The sequence below is a fragment of the Protomyctophum bolini genome (assembly GCF_963924005.1).
Source record: "Protomyctophum bolini genome assembly, chromosome: 6".
Classification (NCBI taxonomy): domain Eukaryota; kingdom Metazoa; phylum Chordata; class Actinopteri; order Myctophiformes; family Myctophidae; genus Protomyctophum; species Protomyctophum bolini.
The window spans coordinates 40,051,884-40,074,149 of NC_137867.1; the positions used below are offsets into that span (position 1 = coordinate 40,051,884).

The following is a 22,266-nucleotide window of genomic DNA, read 5'->3' on the forward strand; positions in this document are numbered from 1 at the left end:
AAATCTCAGAATTTGAGCCATTTTCATTGCTCACTGAAGGTGGCGAGGGGGTCGTAATGGTGAACATCACCTTATAATATTTATGTCACGATGTCTTTAGAACCATTCAAACCTGCATGTATACTTCTTTGTGTTAACGAATAGCCTGTAAAATATCCAATATACAAGCTTGATGCAACTTGCACATCTGCAATCACCGTTATTATAGAAAATGTAAGAATTACAAATAATCAAGTTTCGATTTGTAAGAGAAAAAAAAAACACACAAAAAATGAAATGATTCAGTCTGACCATATAGCAGTGATGAAACACATCTCCACTGAGCCATAGAAATTAATGACAAGAGGGGATATCAAAAGCAGAGGCATGGCACCCCAGCAAATTGAACTCTATCAAATTGCCTATATCATCATGACATGTCCAAAATAGGGATCATCTCATGGTTAAAACTGGTTAAGACTCAGGGCCGATTCATACTCCTATTTTAGAGCCGAATAAAAGTCGGTTCGGCTCTGTAGAGCCTACAATGTGACGTCATTTGAGGTTCGGGGGGGGGGGGGGGGGGGGGGGCGGGTACCGTCCTAAAGTCATCTTTTCGGTGCTACACTACAGCGCCGAAACAGCGGTAAAATAGGAGTATGAATCGGCCCTCAGATCCACAGTGTTTATTCGTACTGCTTTGACAACTATTTTACAACGCCACGAAAATTGCCATGTGATGATTAATTAGGTTAGAAGTTCGCCCCAAAAAACTACTTATTTTCAAGAAATTACACACACCTTGAATTCATGGAGATTTATTTTTTTGTCACATTCCAAAGCTAATAATTAAATCACATTATTAGTTTAGGAATGCGGCAAAAACTAAAACATAATGTCCATGAATTCAAAGGCTTCATGGGTGTAATTGATAGAAAATAAGAATTTTTTGGGGTCAACGATTCCTTTAATTGAACTGAAAACAATACATGGAGAAAGCTTTTTGTCAACATCAACAACACCACAGAGGGGCTGAATAATAGAGGACACACCCGGGGCGAAGTTGAAGAGAGAAAGTCCTGTCCGTGCAGTAAATGGCCAGCTGGTAATGATTGACCATGGAACAGAGGCTACAGCTAACCAAAGACCCCTTGATAACCCTGCTAATGGCCTACTCAGCAGCGATTGGTCAGCTGTGTCCAGTGGGAGGAGGGCCTTCGAACCGGGGACAGCGCTAGGTTGACACAGGTTGACACGGGGTAGGCAGGGCATATAGCCTATGACTGACGACGCGGCGTGGGGTAGGCAGGGCAGGGCATATAGCCTATGACTGACGACGCAGCGTGGGTTAGGCAGGGCAGGGCATATAGCCTATGACTGACGACGCAGCGTGGGTTAGGCAGGGCAGGGCATATAGCCTATGACTGACGACGCAACGTGGGTTAGGCAAGGCAGGGCATATAGCCTATGACTGACGACGCAGTGTGGGTTAGGCAAGGCAGGGCATATAGCCTATGACTGACGACGCGGCGTGGGGTAGGCAGGGCAGGGCATATAGCCTATGACTAGGCCTTGTCACGATTACACATTTTACGTTGACGATTAATTGTCACACAAATAATGGCCCGATTAATGATTTAATTGTGTTGAACATTGGAACGTCGCAATTTGTATTTTTCGGTTTTCCTTTGAGGCGTAATCACAAATTGTACAGGGCAGATATGACAAATGATACAAAGAAATCACTGACACATTTAATCATATTTATAACTTATTCTTTCCAACAAACAAAAAAAAGTACAAAATAGTGGAAATAGCTACAAGCTTACAACACATCACGAAGTGACGTGTTGTAAGCTTGTAGTTCTGCTATTTTGAAAAATGCATGGACACTATTAGGCAATTATGTAATAATTGTGACAGCCCTGCCCGTGACTGACAACGACATAGGGTAGGCACTAGGCAGGGCATAGCCTATGGCTGACACATGAAGCTGCTCCTCCTCCAGACATGCTCATTGGTCTGAAAACCTTTCCAATTCTAACAAAAAAACACATATACATTTTGCCATGTATCAAACCGAATATGTGGATCTCGGGAACGGCATGACTCCCATATTGATCTCGGGCCAACGGGTGGGCCAATCCCTGATGTCAGTTGTCATACAGTATGACGACATATTCTATTATACCTTTATTGAGAAAGGATATCCCCTTGAGATGCATCATCTCGTTTTCGAGGGGGTCCAGCAACATACAGTAAATACAAGACAATACAACAAGTACAATCATACATACATAATCGAGGACAAAACAAACAACAAAGCTCTCCTAAAACTAGCTGCTCCCATCCCACCTATTCACCCACAACATGGTATCAATAAGTCAAAATAGTATAGTATACAAGATGATGAACATACATCGGAAGAACATCAGGCCGAGCATCATGACAGACGTGAGAATGCATTAACAACATTGTCAATACATCATAGCAGAGTACAAACATGCACTTGAAAATAGTAAATAGTAAATAGTAAATAGTAAATAGTGAGTAGAACAGTTTGCCACATGATGTAAGGAGAGAGAGAAACAATCCGAACATTAGGAGGCATTTAGAAGCAGTAGCATGGTATTTGGAGATGGGTAAAGATAGACACTTTAAAAATATTGAAGGAGTTAATGGATCTGAGGGAACTGGGGAGATTGTTCCAGTCGACAGGAGCTTTAAATTTAAAAGCACGCCGACCAACTACTTTTCTGATGTTGGTGGGGACTGTAAGGTAAAGATGGTCAGTGTGCCTCAGGTTGTAAGGTGAGCTGAAGGGACGTAGATATTGTTTTAAGTATTCCGGGTAATTGAAGTGTATGCATTTGAAGATAAATAGAAGCCAGTGAGAGTGTCTTCGAGCTTTTGGTGTTAGCCAGTTGAGGGACTCGTACAGGGTACAGTGGTGGGTCATATAGGGACACCTCAGTATAAATCTACAGAGATTGTTGTATGTTACGTTGAGGGGATAGAGGTGTGTATCGGAGGTATTTTGGTAAACAATGTCAGCATAGTCTAAGATAGGGAGAATTAGTTGAGAGATGATTCTTTTCCTGACCTGAAGGGTGAAACAGTTAATTGATCGATATAGAATTTTCAGGCTGAAATTAACTTTCTGGATAACAGAGGTGATGTGAGGCTCGAATGTCAGTTGAGGGTCGAGCCAAAGGCCGAGATATTTAAATTTGTCAACCATTTCGAGCTGTGTGCCGTCAGCAAATGTAATTGCTAGAGGCAAAGAAGTTGGTCTTGTGGAAAAGACCATGCTAACAGATTTCTTTTTGTTTAATATCAGCTTGTTAAGATGGAACCATCTTTGAACTGCATCAAAGTCAGCCTGTAATGTACACTGGATTTGGGCAATGTCGGAATTTGATGCGTGGATGACTGTGTCATCGGCATATAATTGAATTTGGCAATCAGAACAGATTGTGGGTAGGTCATTAATAAAAATGGAGAAAAGCAGAGGCCCCAGGGAAGAACCCTGGGGTACACCTTTCTCTATAATTTTAAATTCAGATCGGTTCCCCTGAAACGAGACACACTGACGTCTAAGATGGAGATATGAATTAAACCAGAGAACTGATTCTCGGGAGAGACCAATGGAGTGTAATTTGTCGAGGAGTAGGTAGTGGTCTACAAGATCGAATGCCTTGGTAAGGTCGATAAATATAGCACCGGTGTGCATGCCGTTTTCGAATGATGAAAACATATCATTTGTAAATTTTATGAGTGTTGTAGTGGTGGAAAAATTGGGTCTGAAGCCAGATTGAAATGGAGATAGAATGTGAAAGTTATTGGCATACTTGGAGAGTTGTTTAAAGATTAACTTTTCAAAAATCTTTACTGTGCTATTTATAATAGAAATTGGTCTATAGTTGTTGAGATCATGAGGATCTCCGGCTTTATGTAGGGGGGTGACACTGACACATTTCCAGATTGACGGAATTTCACATGTTGATAAAGAAAGATTAAATAAATCAGAGAGTGGGAATGAGAGAATATGAGGTGCAATTTTCAGGAATTTGATCTCTAAACCATCAGGACCAGCAGCACCTGACCGTAACTCCCGGATTGCCAGTTCGACATCAATTGGAGTGATTTTGGCAAAAGAGAAGGAGCTACCAACTCTGGGATTATTCGGGGGGGCATGAGAATAAGGTGGGCCCGATTGGGAGCTGCAAACAGAGGAGAAGTGGTGACTAAAAGCATTGGCTATTATGGAAGGATCGCCAGTTAGCCCGTCATTGATCTTAATGAGATTTGGAGTTTTACTTGTTTTATTAAATATGTTATTAATTCTGTTCCAGAATTTTTTGGGGTTATTGAACTCATTATTTAGACAGTCCTTGTAGAAATTTGCTTCGGCATTTCTAGTTTTGGTTTTACATGTGTTCCTTAAATGTTTATATGTGTTCCGGTCAGACGAATCATTTGATGAACGATATTTTAGCCAGGCCTTGTCTCTCTGTTTGAACAGCTGAATGAGTTCACCATTAATCCAGGGTAAGTGTCTACCTTTAACCTTGATGGAAATCCAGGGGGCATGTTTATCTATGACTTTGTTAAGTTCTGTATAGAGGAAGTTCCAAGCGTCTCCAACCGAGGGTATTAATTGAAAGCGATCCCAGTTAATGTCGAGTAAATCATGGGTAAAGAGTTCATTGTTCAAATTTTTAAGCTGTCTTACTTTTATATATTTTGGTGGTAAACGAGGTAATTGGATCTTCCACACACAGAAAATAATTGAGTGGTCACTAAAGCAGTCGGGTAAAACCCCAGATTTTGTAATTCTGTCAGGATGAGAGACAAGAATCCAATCTAGCAGAGATTTAGTTAAATGAACAGGATCGACTCTGGTAGGTTCGCTAATGAGTTGGGTGAGATTACTGCTGTTGATAGTATTACGGTCATTGGATGATGACCTTTCAAGCCAATTTCGGTTAAAGTCCCCCAAAATAATGTTTTCATTTAGCCGATCTATGGAATTGATAGTAGACAGGATATGTTGTATCGATTCAGCGGGAGCATTTGGAGGTCTATAAATATTTCCTATCACCAAGTGTTTATTTTCATGAAAAAGTATCCTTATGAATAGACATTCAAAATGCACAGGATTCACATTTGGGTTAACCAGCTCAGAGGCAAATTGAGAAGAAACATATGTAGCTACACCACCTCCTCTTGTGCCTCTATCAGCTCTATACAACACATAGTCATTAAGTTGGACAGCATTGTCTGGAATAGAGTCAGTCAGCCATGTCTCAGAGAGAGTGATTACATTAGGTTTATTATACTCGACCCAAGCCCTTAAAAGGTTGATTTTTAGGAACAGGCTCCTGATGTTAACATGAATAATATGTAAACCTTTCATAGTCTGATTATAGAAAAAATAAAGATGACATTATGACCATGAGTATGCGTAAGAATGGAATACATTGAGCTGGGCTGATGGTGGGAAGAGCAGCACACAGGAGAGCACGAGACACACACACGCACGCACAAACGCACACACACACACACACACACACACACACACACACACACACACACACACACACACCGACATCACAAGCGCACACACAAAAAACAAATAAAAATAAAGACTGGGTGGAGCAGAACAATATGGAGCTCAGCATCTAGCAGAACTCAGTCTGCAAAATGAATAACAGGGGATAGCTCTGGAGCAAATAGTTTCAATATTTACTGGAGGTTTTCTTAACAAAAGATAAAATAAAAAGAATAGTAAATTAGTAATATTAATAATAATAATAATAATAGCAATCATCGATAAATAAATAATAAGGAGAGGGTAGAAACCAAAGTCATTTAAATAAATGTGGGGTCTAAGGTCCCGAGTGTTTATCCCCTTTGGCAGGCTTTTTGCAACTTGCCTATAGATCCTGTCAGAACGCAGAAATCAGGTGTCGCGGTAATATTTCACGACAGTTCACAGCACAGGAACTTACTTCACTGCAAGACGATTTACGGCACAAACAAAGATGGCGGCCTCCAACGCCACAGCAACATGCCGTTTTATAACAAACTAATACAACAAAAAATAGTCATTTTTACGTCTCGGGACCACAGTGCTGATAAGCGATCTGTATGCAACTAGGCAAGTTCATGTGGAAAAAGTATAAATAGGCCTTACATGACGAGATGGAGAGAAAATATGAAGTTTATCACCAGCGGTGAATGGAGATCATACCGGGACGTCATGGAGGAATATCTCGGCATCTTCTGGACAGGAGAAGAAAACGGGTTTGCCTTTGAACATTATTTTAAATCTACACGGGTAGAGTAGGGAGTATTGGAGGGTGCGTTCTTGGCATTTTTTCTTGATGGGGTCATACATTCGGCGCTTCTGCATCAGGGCAGCACTGTAGTCTGCGTAGATATGGATACGACGCCCCTTGAACAGCAGCTCGCCCTTCTCCCGGGCAAGTCGAAGGATCCTCTGCTTATCCTGGAAATTAAGAAATTTCACCAGGATTGGCCTCGGGCCCGCTTGGGAATCCTGGCGACGAGCCGTCGGGTTGCGGTGTATTTTCTCGATGACCGGCGGGGCGGGGAAGTTCTCCTTGCCGAACAGATGGGGGATCAGTTGGTTCATGAAGCCCATGATGTCGTTGGCCTCTTCCATTTCTGGTACATGAAGGAAACGAAGGTTCGAGGACCGGCTTCTATTCTCAGCTTCGTCGGCCTTCTCCCTCAGGTATTCGTTCTCTTTCTCCAGCTTTTTCACCCGATCTACAAGTTCTATTATGTTATCCTGGTTAGCGCTGACTCTTTGCTCAAGCTGTTCGACCTGGTCACCCATCGTGGATAGCTTTCCATCAATAGCTGTTAGGCTGGTATGGATGTTGTCCATTTTTGTGTCGAAATGGGAAATCATTTCAGTCTTCATTTGCTGTAGGGCAGCCCAGATGGCTTGGTTGGTGATGGGTTCAACCATGATCAGCTGATGGTAATGCAGTCAGTCAGAGTAGTTAGGTTAAGTACACTGAGTTAACTGAGTTAACTTGAGCTACTAGAGTCAGATTTTTAAAGCTGGGTTATCAAAGTAAGGCTGTGTATAGTCAGGATAACAATAGGAGCAGCAAAAAGGTCTAATAGTAATGTTATAGTACAGACTGAGGCTTCAGCAAACGCTCATGCTCACACCACGGTGGCCATCTTGGAAAAAAAATATCTGTGATGTATGACTCCAAATTTGGGAAAAGTTAGAGCCCTGTTGACTTTCATTATAAAATTAATATATTTGAAAGTGGGAGAAAAGGATAGTGGATGCACTTCTTCGGCCGATTGGAGTTATGCACGAAATATGTTTTGACACTCGGTCCAGCGGTTTATGAGATTAGCTCAGAGTCTCTGGAAACACAGACAGACCCAATCAGATGACTAGCGTCCTGCAGAGCCTCTCCATAAAAAGGACTACAACCGTTGCTTGTCTGGTGGGTTTACAATCCTACAAACTGTGCCTTTGACCCAGATTTGATCCCTTAGATTTCTTATTTCTTCATCATTCTTGCTGTTGTATTGTCTTGCATATGTAGAAAGTGTGGGCCAACCGTTTTGAGCACATTGTTGCGTTTCTTTTTCTTTTTTTTTGTTGCATTTTTCCAACACCTCAGGGAGCAACAGCTGTGCACAGGATACATTCTTATAGGTTTATAACCCAAATTAAACACAGACGAATCCCCTCCTGCAGGTTCACAATGATTTGGGATGTTGGTTGCAAAAAATATCAGTTTGGCTAATATCAGCAATTATCTGACTATGACATTCTGGTGTCCATATTTGGAGCAAACATTTAATAATAAAATATATTATAGCTGATCTACAAGCTTGTAAGAATATACAGCAGAGTTCTGTAAAATTCTGTATTTGTTTGTTTCCTTGTTCATTATATAATTAAAGTGACATGTTTTCATATCGAAACATTTATATTTATTCGTTTTTTAAATTAAAGTATGCTTTATGAACAGTTCACTACATAATTATCACATTAAGTTTTTCATATTGATTTCAAGATTTTGCACTTTCTAGCAAAATATCGGTGGAAACATCGGTGGTGTAGGACTAGGAGTCTCAGAAACATTGCTAATCGGTGGTGTAGGACTAGGAGTCTCAGAAATTCCGATTGGCATCAGACCCAAAGATCTAGCATGGTCAGGCTCTACTACATATTTTGGCAGCGCAGGCTGGCGGTTTGACAGAGAACGACGTGAGGGCCACATGGGCCCATCCCAATAACAAGTGAGGTTCTGACTAAAATTACACTTCCCTTTGGGGTTCTCTTCTGGGTGCGTTTGAGAGGTGAGAGATTAGGACTTCTACATCTACAGAGGTAGTAGTCTTGGAAAAAACAGCTGTTGCTAACTCAGCTATTTGGCCCCTGACCTGTGTTTTGGTCACTGAATGGGGGTCTCTGAATTCCCACCCCTGTCAGAACATTTACAAGCTGGAGGAGCCCTCGCCTCGGCTACCCCCACGCAGCCCTCCAACCCGCTACAGCCCCTTGACCTCCACGTCACCCTTTGCCCACTGCGTGCACCGAGGCATCCTGGGAGGAGAATAGGGCCGAGGAGGGCTGTGTGAGTGAGCCCACCTCCTCAAGTTTACAACCCAATCAGGCCCGGACCTCATAAATCCATGCCTCCTCTCGTAGTGCACAACAATGCTGGCCATTCTGTGTGTGCGTGCGTGCGCGTGCGTGCGTGTGTGTGTCACTGTGTGTGTGTGCAGGTTTTTTTAATAGCGCCCACCACCACCCACCCTTTCCCCAACCTCGTGCATCCTTCCACTGCTTCTTCACGAGTGCCCCGAGGTTTATGGAGGGCTGGGTACTACAGAGAGTGCTGATGAGAAAGCCCCCGGTTGGTTGGTTGGTCGGTCCGGGGAAGAACTGCCCTGCACACAATCAGGTCAGCGCGGAGTCACGGCGAGGTCGCACAGGGTCAGGAGTTTCTGAACTGAGACTAACCTCTGACCCCTCCTCCGGTGCCACCTGGCGCTGCACTCACGGCCGGAGGAGTCCCAAAGTGAACTTCGCCTGAACCTGGACCTTAACATTGGACCATTCCCCCTAACCCTAAACCCCGGCCAGGCCCTTCCCTTCCTGCTTCTGACCGCTTGGGTCTTGCAGATTTTTAACCACAACAACCTTGGTGTCCCTATTTTGGGCATGTCAATATTGGGGGGGGGAGGGGGTCTAAGAATAATAAAAAATATATAGCAGAAAATAGCAGATCTACAAGCTCACAACATGCTGCAATGCAACGTGCAATGCAACCACTCTCTCTCTTCTTCCCCGTCTTGTTATCCTTGGTAAAAAAATGCCACGATGGGAACTATACACAAAAACAAATTTCACCCACTTTTTTACTTAAGTAAAACTGTGATGTGACAATAAAGCCGATTCTGTTGCGAGCTTGTGATGTTCTATGTTTGCTGCAAAACAACACCATCATACAATGCTAACCGTGGGTACAAAATAGCCGATCATAGCCGATCTGTTCTTATCCAGAGCAACTTACAATTGGTGTTGTGAGCAGAGCAGACAGCGACTCACTGACTTTCGAAACGACACTTCAAAACAACACATGGCTGCAGACGAACACACTGGCTCTCCTTGCAGGGATCAAACTTGTAACCTTTCCGTTATAGGACTCTTTAACCACCGAGTGACCCTGCTGCTCACATGGCCCACTCAGTCCACAGAACGACTAAAACACAGACGGAACAACTGAGACAAGCTTGTCTTTCATGGTTTCTGGAAATTGGTTTTGTTCCTCAATGAAACAAAAAAAAAACAACATAAAAAGGTCTTACATGAATGTAATATATTGTACCTTGCTATACCTAATTTGTTTTTAATTGTATGTTTTGTATTTATTTTCATCCCCACTGCCAAGGATACCACTTTTTTCTTGTTTTGTACGTCTCTAAATGTTATGATGAATTGAACAAGGCGGACCCTATTGTAAACAAGTGCAATGCTTTCTGCTGTCGTCCAGTTAACAGTTTTTTGTATTGAGTTGTGCTTGAAATGTACTGTAATTCTGCAAACTGTTAATAAATACTTAAATCAATCCACATATCCGTAGATTGCTGTTACATTATTGTTGAGCCAATACTGCCCTCTTGTGGTATATAATGGAATTACATGTCATACATAAAACTGGCTATCTTCACCACTAGAGCGTGTTCTTTAGCTAAGGTTTTACCAATAGCGACCCACATACTCGCCTACTTTCCAATGCAATTATCATACTTGTACTGTCAGGGCAAAAAGGAAAGATATAGGTATGGTTTGATGAACTCACCCATGCCGTCATGCTGTTCCACCTCCAGAGGATGGTCACCATAAAAGCCTGGAAAACAGAAAGGTTACACAGGGAAAGATGAGCTCATAGTGTCAGACAGTAAATTACAATTGGCTCTCGTTTTTTTAGTACTGGACAAATTTGTAGCAATAGCCAAAACAAAGAGAGTGTCAATACAATTATTAAACTTCTGAAATCTGAAAAACCTCATGTTTCTATATCAGTGGTTCTCAAACAGTTTCATGTCAAGGACCCCCAAAAATATATGTATTTGGCCGCCGACCCCCATCGGAAAATATGTTGTTCCAGGGACCCCCCAGAAGCAAAGATTTTAGTTAAAAACGTTCACTCTGAAAGAATATATATTTAAAGATTTGTGCCACATTTTCACGATTTTTCAAAAATAGCAGATCTACACCGAGTGGCGCACTACGAGCTTGTAGATCTGCTATTTTTCAATGGCTAAATTATAACATAATGTTTAACCCATTCTGACCTGAGATCAGATTCATACGAGGTTTCCACTGGACACACACTGCTCTGATTAACCCATTCTGACCTGAGATCAGATTCTAAAAATGTCAGTCGTTCTTCGATTTTTCAAAAATAGCAGACCTACAAGCTCGTAGCGCGCCACTCGGTGGCGCGCTATGAGCTTGTAGATCTGCTATTTTTCAATAGCTAAAGCATAACATGATGCTAACACCAAAACGGGTTCCCGGTCAGAATGGGTTAAAACACCAAAAGGGGTTAAACACTTTGTGTGAACACAAATGAGAAAGATTCCATCCTGCGGAATTGCGAGTGTGGTTGCCCATCTCTATAGGAATAATGTTAAATTAGAAGAGTTGAGTTGGGTGTGTCACCATATACTGTCCAATCAGATGAGGGCAAAAGCCTTGGGAAGAGTTCTGAAACACTGGCCAATCGGAGGGGAGAATAGAGTTATTGATTTAAACTATTTCAAACGATTTAAGTGCTGGAGTGCAATAACAATAAATAGCTTGCTTGCCTATAGGGCAACCACACTAATTAACCTGATGTGTATTCCAAGGCACAACACAAGATGGACATTTTCATTTATGTTTTTTATTATTTTTTATTAAGCTTAAGCAGATACAGGCTATGGGAAAAATACATTCAAAGACCCTATCAATGATCTGCAGCTACTCAGTCAGGCGTACAGTATGTGTAAACTGAATGTTGGATGAATGACAGTCCTTGAGCTTTGTGGGATTACAGTCACATACTGAGGAGGTGTTTGTTCAGCCTCTCCTTGAAGGCGTGAAATCTTTGTAAACTTGTTTTTGGAAAGGTGCTATATAAATAAAGTTATTATTATTTAACCACATGAACCCAAGCATCCCTATTTTGGGCATGATTGGGAGAAATTTGAGATAAAAGCTCACAATGTGCTGAATGCCACACAGCGTATTGTCAACTAGAGGGGGCTAAGTAGTAAGTATAGACCACTGGGGGCCCCTGGACAGACGTAACGAAGTAAATAGGGTATGACTGTATTATGACAAAAAGTTAAAGTAGTTCACAAGTAGTACTGACTGAGCTTGTAGATCTGCCATTTTCAGTAGTTCCCGGGTAAACATCTAATTTCTCTTTTGGGGGAACCAACGACTGCTCTATATAGTATACTGTCTGTGAACAAAAATAAACTCCAAATACTTTTTTTTTCTTTAACCAATCAAATGTGGAGATTTCAATCGTGAGTTCCCAAATTCCCACAATTGAAATCTCCACATTTGGTACCAATATGAACCAAAACTAAATCTGCATTGGAACGACACGGCTGTAATGTTGTGGATCTTGGACTTGATATGGCTATATATATATAACTTTGGAAAAGGTTTCACCACCCTATTCCATTATTACAAAATTAAAGTAAATACTAAAAAGTAAGTACAAACGTCTCGATTTGACCGTGCTTTTATTTGCCCCGCCTCTCAGGTTATGGACAGTCTTCCCCTGTAGGTCAGGCGTTTTAGAATGAGCAACCCATAGATATTACAAAATATAGATGCCTCATTGGCCGCTGCAGTTCATTGGAACGACGTGTCTCCAATGAAGGCAGGAAGTCAAGCGAAGTGCAGTGCTGAAGGCCTTTTTTTTAACAAATCTTAAAACAGTCATGACAATACATTACAATACAAAACAAGACAAACAAACAACAACGTTATTAATACAACATCAGAGCCAGGGGGGGGATTAGATTACTAACTAAAACATTAAAGAGTGAACGCAAAGCAACAGTGCTTTCTTATTTAGAAGTGCTGATGGCATTTGCTGAAGGCACGCTGCGTTATCAGTGACATCACTCATGAGACTCCTTCATGTCTCTCGCTGTCACTCAAGAAGTGACTACTGGCCAATCAAATGAAATATTTATTAACAGTTTGTAGAATTACAGTACATTTCAAGCACAAACTCAATACAAAGACTGTTAACTGTGAGTGGACGACCCAATTAAGCATTACACTTGTTTACAACAGGGTCCACATTGTTCAATTCATCAAAACATTTAGAGACATACAAATACAATTCTATGTAGTTAAGGAATAGGAAACAGGAATTCATCATATAGGAAGCAAAAAGGGAAAAGATACATATACAGTGAGGGGAAAAGGGGGGGGGGGGGCTTGACAAGCTTCCGCTCATTGAAGGCAAATGCTTTGCAAGGAATTTCAGGAAAATTGTGCCTTCAATTCTGACACGCGACCCAGAGCCGGAAGAGGCGTCTACGTTTATATGTCTATGGAGCAACCACCACCCCGCCACCACCCACTGAGTTGAATGGACAGGTGGTGCCATCTTGAGAGGTCTTCAGCTATTATTTTCAAATGGTGTGACGTCACGTTCTCATTACATTAGAGTAAGACTTAGACCAAACATTTAGACTCTCGTAGAGGTTTTTTTCGATTCTGACGAATCTCTCTACGAGAGTCTAAACGTTTTACCCCCCATAACGTCGCGAAGAGCAACGTTTGTGCCTCAAAATCACTCTTACCTTGTACAAATGCAAAATCTAAGCTGCTTTACATTTTTCCCCACTTGTTTGTGAGGTGTTCGTCACCATATTAAACACCGAAACCGCTTATTTTTCAATAAAAAAGGTATTTTAATCCACTCTGTCCATACTCTGTCTCGGAATCTGGCGGCCATCTTGGTTTTCTCTACATTGTAAATGCGCAAGAGAACCCTGGCCGCAAGGGGCGCGGCCAATGTTCTGTTGCACATTTACAATGGAGGATTCCGAGACAGTGGATTACAATACCTTTTTTATTGAAAAATAAGCGGTTTCGGTGTTTAATATGGTGACAAACACCTCACAAACAAGTGGGGCAAAATTAAAAGCAGCTTAGATTTTGCATTTGTACAAGGTAAGAGTGATTTTGAGGCACAAACGTTGCTCTTCGCGACGTTATGGGGGGGTAAAACTTTTAGACTCTCGTAGAGAGATTCGTCAGAATCGGAAAAAAAACCTCTACGAGAGTCTAAATGTTTGGGCTAAGTAAGACTGATGCTTGTTCTGTTGTTCTGTGATTAAAGACTAAATGGAGAATTATTTTTGAGCATATCCACGTGGTCATATAATTGGACAATAGATGCCAAAACAATTCTTGTGTAACTGGTTTTATTTCAAAAGTCCACAATTACTTCCTGCCAAACTCGTCCATACCCAAACTAATAAGCTATATGGAAGCTCCCGTCCATCAATTGGTCATTATATCTCTGTAGCACTCTACACAGTCTATAGGCACCCACACCCCGACAAGCACTTGTATGTGAATTGTAGAGTTGCGGCAATAGCTGATCTACAAGCTCACATGGTTGTAGATGTGGAACATGTGGAATTTGTGGCCAGTGTTTGACCCATTTTTATATACAAACAAAAGTAATACAAACCTATAGTAAAGTTTGTATAACTTTTGATGCAGTTAATGGTCTTTTTTCATTTAATGTCTTTTATTTTTTTATTACATTTATTAAAGTGTCACTATACTGTCATCTGAAGACCCCCCTGGGGGTCTACTCTCGACCCACATGTTGAGAACCCTTTCTCCATGTTTTTGTGCGTGCCCCGAGCCCACTCAGCCCAGGTACAGCATACAGAGGAGAGCGAGCCACTGTTGCCAACTCTCGTGAGAGAAATAAGCCAACCCACCTCCAAAAGCAAGCCAAAAACAAGCAAACTCTTGCGAGAGAAATATAAGCCAAATCTCCACTCGACAAAAAAACGAAACAAGCCCAATAATATGGCCATATAATGCCAATTAAAAAAAGATTTGATGCCTGCATAAATACTATGTATATTGTCTATAATAATGAATGTTTTGGTAATTTATTATACTATTTATTTACTACTATTTACTATTAATTAATTTACTATTTATTTATTTATTATACCATTATACATACGGTACTTTAGCCAGGGCTTAATAAGTAGAGACATCAGACCAATTCTGTCACTCAATGTGATTCACACACCCCCAAACCTGTGGGTATTTATAGTACATATACATCAAAGAAATGTTGGCTTGTTTGATTTTCAAAACAAGCCACAGAATGTTTTTTAAAAGCCCCAAAAACCACAACCCGTGACTCGGGTGGGGGGGGGGGGGGGGGGGGGAACGCAACTCTGGAAAAAAACAAGCCAAAGGTTGCGGCAAATAAGCAGACTTGGCAACCCTGGAGAGAGCACAACAATAGACAACTGGAAACATCTGCCAATCAATTAACCATGACACTTCTGTGAGTCACTCCCCCTGGCTCCACCCACAGCAGTCTTAGATTGAGTGAGTGTTCACAGAAATGCTGACACACACAGACCGTGTTCAAAGGTTTCCGTCGTACAGTCAAAAGTAAAGTGGATATCCCGCCTCCCCCCCCGCTTCCGGTGCATCTTTGCAGTCGCGCAAATTTGTCGTACATTATTCTACACATAATATAGCTTGATGCTTATCAGAGATTCTAAATTATATTGTAGAGGCATTTTAAAATATATTTTAGTGAACGGAAACAGATGGCAACTTCCTTTCTAGGCTTTTAGGAAGTGCAGTTCCAAATTTATATAGCTTTCAAAGATTGTGGAATAGTTGTCTGGCAACAGTGCAGTGCAAGGTGTTGCTGAAAGGTGTTGCATGGTGTTGCAAGGTGTTGCATGTCAATGGTAAATGTGCAATTTTCAGATTGACTGGTCAAACCACTGATAATACAAATGGATGAGGACAGACAGAGAAATAAAGACAGAGGTTTCCCCATTTCATAGTAGGATTTTATAGTAGGAGATTTAATTGCCGTTAAAGCACTTTCAAAAAGTGCCCGTCAGTGTTTACTGTATTCCGTTTGTGAATTCCTAAGATTACCTTGAAAGTAGGTGTAGGGTGTAGGGAAAGTGTGTAGGGTATTTCATGTTATGCATTATACGACAAATGTCTTCATTTATTGATTTGTAACCCTGGCCCTGGAGTGAGTGTGTACAAAAGGTGTACATTCTAAGAAGTTAAATGAATGAAGGATTTTACTTAAGTGCAATCTTTTTTTTTTCACGCCCACTTTCTTTTCCCCCCCCTCAGTGGCCACTGTCTGGGCCACCAGAGTCTCTGAACCATCTGTGCTGGCCATCGGGTGGACGGGGCCCGGTCCATGTCTCACTTACACTCTGGCCAACCTAAAATCCATCATTCATATACATAAGTGTGCAAAGTGCCTCGGTCGGCGCGTCAGATCCCCCTATCTCTGTCAGTGGTCAGTGTACCACCCTGCCATCAACAGCTGTAGACCCCTGACCCGACACACGCCAGCTGCCCCCCCCCCCCCCCCCACCCCCCATCTGCCCTCCTCCCCGTCTACAGCCCCCCCCCCAATCAACACTGGCATATGTTCTCCCTGGAGCATACACCAACACACACAGAGACAGACGTTCTCTTCAAACACACACACACACGCGTGCCCCGGCCGCTCTCTCTTCCTTGCGCTCAAAACACAAAACTACACATGTGCGCGGTCGGAGACAGGCATGCATGCTTTGTGCACGTGCCGACAACAACCGCCCACCATGAACAATAACTGACCACCAAAGACGGGCATAAACACCCGCAAGCACGCTCGCCTAATTATGCATATACTGTTTGTATGCGCGCACACACATACACACACACACACACACACACACACACACACACACACACGCATACAGTTTGCCCACAAGCATGAATACACTAAATAAATACTGGGAATGCATACATCGATCCATCAACCTCACAGATTTACAGTATCCTTCAAGACACATAGATTTTCCATTCCCCCCCCCCTCGTTCAAAACCAGTCAATGCTGCATTCCAAGCAGCCGTGGATTAGCCCGGGTTCCAATCACTGCTCTAAGGCAGCAGTGTTAGCTGATAATGGGATCACGGGCAGTGAAGAATGGAACTCCAGTGTGTGGTCTCCTCTCCCCTGCTAATCCTCATGGCAGCCTATTGACCATTATAACCCCAGGCAAGGAGGGCTTTCCAGGCAGTGGCCAATCCGACCGGAGCCCGCTCGGCCGTGGCCCATTGTGTGTTGACAAAGAAGGGCTGCATCTTTAACCTTTCACCCCTGAAAACCTCCGCAACCTCCGGCGCAATCAGCCTTCCATCAAAACAACATACAGGCTCTTGTGCTCTCTCTCTCTCTCTCTCTCTCCTCATCTGAGGACAGGAATTCATGCTCGATAAAACATTCACATGCATCCATGGTGGATGAATGGCGTACGCCAGTTCGTCGCCGTCAAGTTGAAACCTTGTGTCCAAAACCAACACTTTTCAGGAAATGGAAAAAAAAAAACCTGTGTTGCATTGTATCCAATGTATTATTAGGGTGACAAAATGTTAATACTTTTCATTGGCTAATAGCACTTGTTTTCGAAACAACAGCGAGTTTGAAGGAAGTGCAATGTCACAGTTCCGCTTTAAACGTATGTGGTGATTCAGAAGGACAGCAGACGACATAGTTAATGCAATGCATGCAAACCACTGATGCTTATATCCCAATTGCCACACAGAAGGTGCATCTCTTATAAGAAGGAGCCATATGGTTGGGGTAGTTTGTGCATGAGGCCACAATGTACCAGAGGGGGGGGGGCATAATGTACATGCAACAGACTGTAACATTGGATGTACAGCAAATGCGCCAATACAGTCCCCTTCCTCCCCTAACTCACCCCCCTAAGTCAATACCCCCCAGTTGAGGAATCACTTCTCCTGTCCTTCTGCCTTTAACCCAGCATCTCTACATTTCATACACCATCATAGTCCATCACTGTCCTGGGCAGCGCTTCCATCCCAGATGGCTGGGGTTCCGCATGGCCAGCGGAGGGGCACGCCACCCTGTTATGTGAGTAGGGCTGGCCCCCCCATACCTGCCAAGGCTGCCTCCCTGCCTGTATAGCGAACCCCCAGCTAGGCCCTGGCTCTTATCTCAACACAGAGACCCCAACCTCCATCTATCACATGTCACACTATAGGAGGTGGGGGGGGGGCATCACCAAGACAGGAAGGCAGAACAAGAGGGAGGGAGACGGATGGAGAAGGAAAAGTAGTAAGAGGAAGAGTGACTGACTGAAGGAGTGAGTGAGTGAGTGAGTGAGTGAGTGAGTGAGTCACTGACTGACTGACTGACTGACTGACTGACTCGAGGGGTGAGTGAGCAAGCAAGCGACTGACTGACTGACAGAAGGTCTCGGTGAGTAAGAAGGTAAAAGGAGTAAACAGTCAATCAAGATAGAAGAGAGGCTCCCACCTTCCCTTCACTTCCCCTTGCTTGGACAATACAGTCAGCCCTCAGGTGACGTCACAACACTGCCCGATCAATCGAGCTCCGTTCCCCCGACTGTATGATTGATGGGAGGAAGTGGCGACCACAGATATATCATTGTTTCCCCCCCTACACTACAGGAACAAAATGACTCCTCTCTCTCTCTCCACTATTGAGAGGTCAGAAAGGAGTGAAGCTGGAAGAAGCCCCCCTGGGCACTCCTCAATCCACACCCACAGAGACGAGTGACGGAGACGGCCAAGCATGACTGTAAGGAGTTTCAGTTTGCCGTGAAGGAGCAGATGGGGTTATAAAAGAAAGGGAAAAAAAGTAGAAGGCAGAGACATTTCCACTGTTATGCGACCACCCCTGGCAGTGCTGCTCCGTTGGCACTATCAGGCAGGCTGAGTGGAGGGGCTTGTTAGTCCCATATGGGGGTCAATGTTGCCTCCGGTGGGTGTTAACGGGCCGCTGGGTCTGGGAGTAGTAGCGCTACCCAACACCAGGTCCCACAGGTACCCCTAAATCGCCCCCATTTACAACCATTCAGGAGCACTACATGCGCCCGGAATAACAAAGGGGGCTGTAAACAGTCAAATCCTCGCTCAGTGTTTCCACTTTCAACCTGGAGTCCCTGGGCATGTAAAGAATAGGCAAAAAATACTGACAAACAATTTAAAGTAACAAATGATTTTTTTTTTTTAAGAAAAAATGCAAACATACTGTAGCATCTACAAGCTCACTGCATTGTGACTGTGAGCTTACAGATTTGCTATTTTCCCCATTTGCCATATGACAAACTATATAAGTGTAGGGCTTGGGAGATTAATTTAACTCATACAAATGGATCCAAAAAAGTGACAAAACAGTGAAAATCATCACCATTTAGCACCAAAACACCAACCAACCTGTCTTCATCCATCACACTCTCACAAAGTTCAACCAGGTAAGGGACAGTGGATTCATAGTTCTTCAAACTTTTTTGTGCCCAAGGGAAAGTCAAAATCTCAAGGCAATCAAGTATTCATAGCACAAATTTGTGAGAGGGAAAATAATAAAATATAATATTAATAATAATAATAAAACAATTTGTGTGGGGAGGGAGGACGGTATACCATTTTTCTCTGTATTGGGAAATGATTGCACACAAAGTACTTTTTGTTTTTGTACAGTTGTATACATTGCAATAAAAATGTGTGGTTGTCACAAACACCCAAAGCACACCTGAACTTGTCTTCTGGGAAGCACTGCAGTATAGATAGAATCTGATCGGTGGGGCCAAGACCAACTCACTACCGCCTTGCGGCAGGTATTGCATATGACAGATTGTGGAGGAACTCGAGTGTTGGCTCCACAGGCTGCTCTGTGGCCATCCCTTTGACCCCTACAGCTGACCCATGACCCTGCTGTGTAACACCACACAGCACAATGTCTGCTCTGTCTTACCTAGCACTCCTAGCCAACCAAGCGCTGCGTGCGCTGCCTCCATGACACACGTGCACGCTCCCTGCTCGGAGCGCAACTCAAGTTCAGAAAACATCCCCTAGTAGTCTATGAATTCTTCGTTTTCTGTCTTCAAAGAAGTACAAAACCAATGTAATAATGAGAACTTGTTTAAAAATTGTAATCAAATAAAGCATGGATAAAATGAAACAAATAAGACAGTTTGTCTGTGCAGGTCAGACAACAGAAAACACGACACCTCTGCACATAATGATTTCCACCTAAACTGAGACTATACAATTGCAGAAAAGCCCATATCTCTGTTCAACAGAAGCTGCTTAACTGTGCATAAGGCTCAGTGGTCCAAAAAAGGTGCTGCGGCCCACTTTCAAGTCTCATGAGTCATGAATATATGTTATGCTAAACTAATGAGTGTATGTCTTTATCTGGCCTAATCCCGGCGAGGCAGTCGGGCAGAGGGTCAAGCTCTGGTCAGAGGCGGAGAGGGGCGAATGGGGGCTCTGTCACCATGACTTGACACGCTCAAAGGATCAACTTCCCTTTCATCATGCCAGGGGTCAGAGTTTTACTACCTTGGAGAGCTGGGTAGCGTACTGCACTGTGCAAACTCAGGGGCTAGCAAACCATCTGATAATAATCACCTAATAACACCAAGCGGATAATGCACCAGTGGGGACATCCGCCCCGTGCAGCGGAAAAGCTGCTGTGTCACCGCGAATTAAGATATTGATAAGATATTGATTCATGAAAACCGTTTGTGGACAGTATCTGTGCATGTGTTCATGTGTGCGTGTGTGCGTGCAATCTGTCCCTGCGTGTATGTGCTTGTGCATTTGAGCACAAGTATGATGAGGTAATGAGAATGAGAGTTGTGGCTGGGAATTTAGAAAGATCCAAACAGTTTAACAGATTCCCGTTAAAAGCAGTCATAGTGCACAGGATTGTGTGTCTTTGCTGTTGACTGTGAAATTACTGTGGCGTCCATTCTGTCCAAGTCTTCAATTTACTGTGTGGCTCTGCTCAAGATCAATAAAGACGGTCGGTCGAATTGTGCCTTAAAATCCAATTACAATTGAGAGGAACTACTCATGTCCCTGCCAAATAAGGACCTTTGCATTCAAACATTGGCATATATTTTGTATCCAATAAATCAGCTGGTGCACCGAAAAATCAGTTAACATCCTATCTGGGTAATGTGGGTATGGTTGCGGTATTAAACCAACTGCAGAAACCTGACTTGGATGTTGTTGGGAGTAGGAGGTGGGAAGGATCTGAGGAATTTAATAATAAAACCACCACCTTTTGAAATAGTTGACACCTACACTTTACAGTACAAAGCCCCTCATGGGCTACTTTTACGTTTAGGACCTACTATTGGGAAGACATCCCATGAGAACTGCTCAATAAATAACCTATGCAACACTCTGTATTACAACATTGAGCCATTCTTGAAATATCACTTTGGTGATTTTATCTTTAGGTAGATATTTTAAGTTCAGTTGTTCTTCTGTAAACAGCTCCCCCCCCCCCAACCCTCTCCTCACTCCAACAACTGCATCCTTTCGTTCCGTAGAGAGGGGACAGTTTCACAGCAAAGCCATTCCTTCTCTACATACCAAGTTCAGTGTTTTACAGCTGCCTGTAAACTCATCCTCCCAAATTCAAACTCAAATTGACGACGTTTATGGCTTCTGGCTGGCCTACGTGTTGAATATCACAGAGACCCGACAAAAGTCCTGGCACCCCTTGGCTCGTAGATAAGGCAGCGTCACTGTACCAACTGTCCCCAGTTACTGTATCTGCCCCTGCACCTCAAAATAGTGGTTTATGGCCGCCTCAGCCAACCGGCTGACCCGCCGACCAACCCCCGCCTGCATCTCAATACCAGCTGTTAATTGTTCATCCCTCCAGGTCATCGCTTTGGGCCGTATCAATGAACAAAACAACCCTGCGCGACCAACCTTGCTGCCGCTGCTGCCCTCAATGGTTCTCCTACCATAGCTGTAGCTCATGGCTCAAGTGGAGGTTGTAAATACTTTCCTGGGTTACGTGGAGGTCAACAGAGACCATTATGGCTTAACCACTTCTTTAACCCTGGCGTCCCTATTTTTGGGGCATGTCGTTATAGGCAAAAATTTGGAAAGAAAGGAAAGAAAATAGCCCATCTACGACCTCACAGACAGTGCGTAGCATCGCCATGAGTTGTGAGCTTATTATAGATGGGCTTTGACTCTCACTTGACTCCAATCATGTCTCCCCTCGCTCTGCACTGTTTCCGGTCTCTCTAGTCTAGACTCTTACTTAAAAATAAAGCATAAAATGACAATTCTATAGTCTGTGTTGCTGTGATGGATAATGACAATGATGATTAGAAGAATATGAATTAGCAGTATTAGCATATATAACATAAATATTAGAGGTGTGAATCTTCATCGCACCCACGTTTCAAATCAATTCACCTGTTAACTATTGGATTCAATTCAAGATTTGATTTGAGATGTATCTCGATGCATCTCCATTTTATTTTGCATATTACTGCATTTTTCATTAACACAAGCAGTGAGTGGTTGAATGTGACGCATCAGTGTATGTATATAATTACTCTCCTTCAATCATAAATGTCTTTGACATGAAATTA

At 42.9% G+C, this 22,266-nt stretch overlaps 1 protein-coding gene across 2 annotated transcripts in view; it reads right to left on the minus strand.

Annotated features, from left to right (window-relative positions):
- nr6a1a (nuclear receptor subfamily 6, group A, member 1a) overlaps positions 1 to 22,266 on the minus strand; it is a gene marked incomplete at both ends in the record, with an annotated part of 100,081 nt that overhangs the window by 72,805 nt on the left and 5,010 nt on the right. For both annotated transcript variants that reach the window (XM_080765543.1, XM_080765542.1), the window contains one exon: positions 10,356 to 10,403. In XM_080765543.1, the coding sequence (XP_080621669.1) occupies positions 10,356 to 10,403 (48 nt within the window). The remainder of the gene's footprint in view (positions 1 to 10,355; positions 10,404 to 22,266) is intronic.